Source organism: Limulus polyphemus, unplaced genomic scaffold (assembly GCF_000517525.1).
Source record: "Limulus polyphemus unplaced genomic scaffold, Limulus_polyphemus-2.1.2 Scaffold5958, whole genome shotgun sequence".
Lineage (NCBI taxonomy): Eukaryota > Metazoa > Arthropoda > Merostomata > Xiphosura > Limulidae > Limulus > Limulus polyphemus.
In genome coordinates this window covers 935-7,220 of record NW_013671568.1, presented here as the reverse complement: position 1 = coordinate 7,220, position 6,286 = coordinate 935, and the positions used below count along the sequence as shown (strand labels likewise).

Here is a 6,286-nt window from a genome sequence, read left to right as displayed (position 1 = left end):
GTTAGTAACTGGTAGTCATTGGGTTAAAGACCATGTTACCATGATGCCTTTACTGGCAAAACCATGATTGTTAATAAATGAGGCTTTTGTGAAATGTACAATTGTCTTTGTTTTTTCCCTTAATTAAATTACTTTATTAATAATGTATATCAATAAACTTGGCATTAAAATGTAATTTATAATTCAAAGTTTTATACTGTTAAAGTTGAAATTTCTTAATTCAAAAGAAACATTTAAATAAATTCTCACTCTTCACTTCCCTGTGTCATGTGACCTTCTGCACTGTGAATTATTCTTTTTAGATTATAAGTTTTCCATTATATGGTTTCAATGTAGCCACAATTAGATAAACTATAGATAATAACAGGCCAGAATATAAAATAAGAACCTAGCATCATCTTTATTTTTGATATATTAATAAGAGGTACACAGAGTCAGAGCACAATATGTTGTAATGGATGATTCTCAGAGAAGGGAACTAGTAATAACAAATGACTTGACATGCTGTTGTGACTAAGGCACCTACATCCCCATTTGAAAGTACTGATCAAGTCAGTGGGCACTCAGAAAAAATTGAAAAGATCCAGGCAGATTGACTAAAGCACAGGTTCTATAATTCTAGAATAGTGCACTAGGAACATCATATATGATCAGAAAAAGATAAAGAAAAAAGCTTCATATTTGTTGGAGATATAAAACATCATAAGGAGAATGGGAATCTGTCAGGTTTTTGAATAGATTCTTTACAGTAGGTGTCTGAATTGTTGGCACTAAATTTTAACAATAAACAGACAGCACCCAATCCACTTGTTTTAAAATAATATATGTTTAAAACAAGTCAAACACATGTACAAAAATTTATTACATTATTGTTTACCATAGTTGAATCTAAAGCTTTAACTAATTCTCTTTTTTTTCATCAAACATCCAAACAGATTGGTTCAATTACTTTAGAACCTAATTAACAAGAAGAATTATTTCTTCTCTCTTCTATTATCACAATACAATCAATGATAATTTCACTTATGTTACCCCATTGGTTACATACAGTTGTATCCAGAACTTTAAATCATTCTTTTTTACATCAAAAGAGCACACAGGCTGGTTCAATTATTTTAGAAGTATTTTTCCTCTGTGTCTCAGTTGTTACAATACAAGCTGTGAAATTGTATCCAGAGCTTTAAATAATTGTTTCTTTTTTGTCAAAGTCCACACAGGCGGGTTCAATTGCTTTAGAACACCCTTTGACAAAACAAATTCTTCTTCTTTATCTCTGTTGTTACAATACAAACTGTGAAACTCACTTTAGATATTGCCCACTATGGCTAAACTGACAATCATAATTAATTACCTTCACTTTTACTTTCACTAACCTAGTTTAACTTCTCTGTATCTGGATGTATTTATAACACATGACAGAAAAATCTACAAATATCTAGCCCTCTAGTAACAAAAATATTAAGCATAATAAGAAAAACGTAGAAGCTTTGAGTAAGATGATGTCAACAATATTACAAAACCCTAGTATAACAATTAAACTAGATATACAATGTACAACTCCTACAGAGTTACGTAATGAAACTTGTTATAACTATTGCTTTTAAAATAATTAACTTTTAACACTCTTGTTAGGAAAATTAAATAATTCTTAAAGATTAAATCACTAAATAATAACTCTTTTAAACTGAACAGTCTTAAATGCTATGCAAGGACATGCACATGGAAGGGGAAAAGATACTTCCCAAGTTATCATCAGCCACCAGATATCATTCTCTGTCTACTTTCAGAAGGTATCCCTCTCTCATGGTGCAAAAGCACAGAGGGTGTAATTCTGTCAAACAATTGCAGAGGTATAGCTAACATACAATAGTCCCAATTGTACATATCGATTGAAACACAGAATCTCACATTATAAGAAAAATTTTTGCTTACTTTTTTTTATCACAAAACCAAAACATAAAGAAAAAAAGCATTTTGTTAAGGAGTCAGCAATAGATAAGAAATTGTATTTCTAATGTACTAACTCTATAAAAGGTAGCCCAGTAGGATAGGTAAACATCCAAGGAAAACATTAGCAAGAATGAGTGAACAGTTGAGTCACATGGCTTTTAAAACAAAGAATTAAACAGCAGCTAGCCATGAAGTCATAGACGTTGAATATCATTGTGGAAATGGAATGTTACTGGTTACTGAAAACAATGTTCTCATGGTGGTAGTAGAACTGATTCCTAATGATAAAGTTCTCATAATAGTTGAACTGGTCAAAATGAAACAATGAGGAATCACTTGAAGTAACTTAACTTGGCATGTTCCCAAGAAAGAAGGCAGAGAACAGAAGGCATAAAAAAAGGAAAATTATATCAAGACTGACTAAGGGAATTCGATTAATGCCTCAAAAGTTTCAGAATTGTTGAATTTGAAAGAGTGGTTCATGAAAAAGTGTTGAAAACTTTGCCTGAATGCGAGAGACACAAACGTGAAACCTTGATTCGTGTTCTTACTGATGTGCTCACAGAGACAGCCACAGAAACAGACATGTTGGTTGCATTGCTGATATCTTTTGCAAATCGATTAAAACTCGTGCGTGAGAACAATGGTGGCCCAATCAAGCAATATTGATACTTGGAATTACTTTCTTGATTGAATTAAAATCTTATTTTACTTTGTTATGCTCTCGGGGAAAAAAAAGTGTGATTTATTTTGCAACACCCCTTATCCATCTTCATTACCCAATTCCTTGATGATGAAACTTTTGTAAGAACCTTAATGAAATGAAGTGTCTTGAGTTAAAGACTGAAATGAAAGAATGCTATAGCATCTCAAGTCTCCTGATTTCTTGGGAACCACAAAAAGATGGTAGAAATTGCTACTTTTCAACTAGAAATTTGAGCAAGCTGGATCAGAAGGAAAGGAAAAGACATTGGTTGAACAGAAAGAGGAGGAAGATGAAACAAGGTAAAGACTAAAGTAAAGGACATGTTGAACCCAAGATTCCCACACATGAACAAATGAGATGATCCCTTCCCCTCCCAATAGTTGGAACGGAAATCTGGAATATAAAAAAAGTCATTGAATGGGTCACAATGACCCACCTTGCTTACTTCTACATATGGCCACTCAGAAGTGTCAAAAGGAGGAAGTAGAAGTAGTGGACATTAATGAGAAGTAGATGAGAAAAGGAAGGAAGATGAACAAATATTACTTGCGCATCAACTCAAGGAAGAACAATCAAAATATGCTCAAGAGACTAGAACTCTAATAACCAACTAATGCTGATATGCTTCTCCTGAATAAGAAAGTAGTTAAGGTGAAATTCCTTCAGAAACAAAACAATGCAGGAAAGAAGATCTTTAGAGGTCAGCTAATATGTTGCAGGAGGAGGGGATGAGCACTATGCAACACTACAATGGGCTAAAGTATCAAAAAGAACATAATAGCCATATGCCAGAAAATACATCAGTGATAGCCACAGCTAACGTAGTGTGGAAAAGTGTATACAGACCCTGACTAAAAGAAGAATTTAGGAGAGTTAATGCTTGCTCTTCTTTACATCCTAGACATTCAGAACTTGAAGTAATATAGCTGTTAACAGCATGAAAGCAATTAAACCAAAGAAGATTCTTTTGAATGTCACACGCAAGTCTACCTGATTTGAATATTTATTTTACAGTACAACATTTACTAATATATCATGCCATGTAGCCATAAACATACCATTACTGTGATATATAATTCCCTGCATAAGTCCAATACAGTCATCTACAACGTCACATGGTATGCTTGGACTACTTCCTGTTACAAAACGGAAGGCTGTAAGAAATTAAAAAAAAAGACTACATATAACTTAGTATTTTTATAACTAAAAATTTTATAAAAATACACAGATAAAAATACACAAAATGTGTTGCTAATTTCTCTTGAATCTATAAGTTTTGATGCTACTATTCCTAACGGACTGTAGATATTAAATAAAATTTTGGAATTACATTGTAATTTGCAAGTTTTGAATAAACATATTTATACATCTTTTTCAGTTCTCTACTGACTTGAGACTGAACTTTAATAAAATAGTATGAAAAATCATGGTGTATTAGCAGGAAAATTCCACTAATCAGGTTTTAGAAATCAACAACAAGATTTCTTGAAAATTGTTTCTTGTATATAGTCTCTCTTAACATCTTCATGCCTTTTTTTAAAATTTAGATCAATAAGAAATGTAATATTTCACACCCCTTAAAAAATTTGTAAAAAACTTCCCATGTAAATAGTAATGCAGTTATTCATAACTTTACAGTATTATTAATATATGCATCTCTTACTCTTGATGTCTCTTTTATATTTATATTTCCTTAACTTAGATTATTAGTTTAAAATATTTCCCTTTTTTCTTCAATTTATCAATAATTATCACCATCAGTTATATGTGTAGAGTATTTCATTTATTACATGCAATAAGTAAAATACTCTATACACATAGCTGATGGTAGATAATTTTTAATAAATTGAAGAAAAAATGTGAAATATTTATAGCTCAAAATGTAACGTACGTACAACTTTAAAAATATTATACGCACCATAACATACAGACAAAAAAAAGTTCATTTAGTTTCTCAAGGCTATCCTTGAGGAAAGTAAAACATTAATCCCATGTACCCTTTATTTTTCAGGAAAACATTAATTCACTCCTATTGAACTCTTGCAATATGCCACCCTCTGTTACTTCTAACAGCAGCTCATTCAGTCTTAATTGAAACAAAGCCTGTTTTTATCAAATCTTAAATTTCTGTCCTCTCATCTTATTGACCCCTTGGATAATCTTGAAAACTTCAATAGAACCACCTCTTACTCTTCTTTCCTCGAGAGGAAATGAGAACTCTTAATTTATCTTTACAAGGTAACATTTCCATCCCTTGAATCATCTCAGTTGTACTCTTCTGAGCTGTTTTCAATAAGTCAATATTCTTTCTTACAAAAGAAGACCAAACCCATAGGAATAACATTATGATAAAGTGAAATAAATTATCAATATTTCTTTGAAACTGAGGGATACAGAAAATGTTTCCACGAAAAATGGCATAATTTAAAAATTTACAAACTTTATGAAACATGAAGTGTATGTTTTTCTGAACCTCCAAAATCCTTGTGTTAGAAAAAAATAATTCAATCAATTCCTCAAGTTTTCAATATATTAGGAACTAACATTTTATTTATTTTTTACTTCAACATGTAGCAAAACATAAAACCTAATTATGTAATAATCCCCTTTTCCCAAAGCTCCTGCCTACTTCCACTCTTGCAATCAGAGGTTAACAATAAAACAAACAGGGCACCCCCTCTGTGTTGAATCTAGAAAATTCAAACAGAGTGCTTTAATAGAAAACTTAAGAAGTCTATAAATGTATTAGAGAAAAAGATATTAGAATGGCAAAAAAGAGTATCATATGAGAAACAGTAGGTAAAAAATGTTAACATTACCATAAAGATTTTATGTTAAAAGGGAGAACATTGATAAAAGGAATAATTTTTAAATTACAAATTATTTAATTGTGATAGACTTTTTAAAAGGTTGCTTTTTTATATAAGAGATGAACTAGCTATTGCATGCTGGGACTGAAGACATAAAAAAAAATGGTTACAATCAGGGTCTTCAAGGAGGAAAAAAGTTGATTTGACAGTTGTTACAAGTTACTTGCTCAGATAAATGAGGTCAAAGAAATTGTATAATGAGATCAAGGTTGTTATTAATAATAATACTACTGCAATAATTATGGATGGGTTTAAAAAATGGTGGTAAGAAGGTTTTGGTTTACTTTACAAAATGACTGAACATCAAAATGCTATTTTCTCATCAATTTGTACAACAGAAAATATTGTGTGGGTTCCATAATTACATCTCCTACCAAAATAATATAAAATATCATTGAATAAAGTTAGGATTAAGGCAGAGTTCATAAGATTCAAGATAAGGAATATTATATTTATTCTATGATAATGAATGAATGTAATGAAAGAGTCATTAATATTTAATGAATCCATTAAATGTCATACCAATTTTGAAGAAGAAGGAAAGGGGTAGAGAGTGTACAAAGGAACCATAAACAAGTTAGTATTTCTTGAGTAGTTTGGAAATTACAATCTATAATCAAAACAATCCTTTAAGAGGATTTAACAAGTTTCATATTGTTACGTCTCCATTTGTTAATTAACTTTATGTAACTTCGTTCCGACAAAACTTTAGCGACACAAGTTCTTTACTTAATAAAACTGGTTTATTCTTTCCGAATAT

General features: G+C 31.0%; 1 protein-coding gene across 7 annotated transcripts in view; it reads right to left on the bottom strand.

Annotated features, from left to right (window-relative positions):
• LOC106473187 overlaps positions 1–3,835 on the bottom strand; it is a 42,543-nt gene extending 38,708 nt beyond the window's left edge. For 6 of the 7 annotated variants that reach the window (XR_002613607.1, XM_022401674.1, XM_022401670.1 and 3 more), the window contains exon 1: positions 3,715–3,831. Coding sequence is in view for 6 of the 7 variants with exons in the window: in XM_022401674.1 (XP_022257382.1) it covers positions 3,715–3,742 (28 nt within the window). In the remaining variant the exon portion in view is untranslated. Of the gene's footprint in view, positions 1–3,714 lie in introns of all 7 variants that reach the window. The other variant, XM_022401672.1, reaches the window with a different exon arrangement.
• Positions 3,836–6,286: the final 2,451 nt, after the last annotated feature.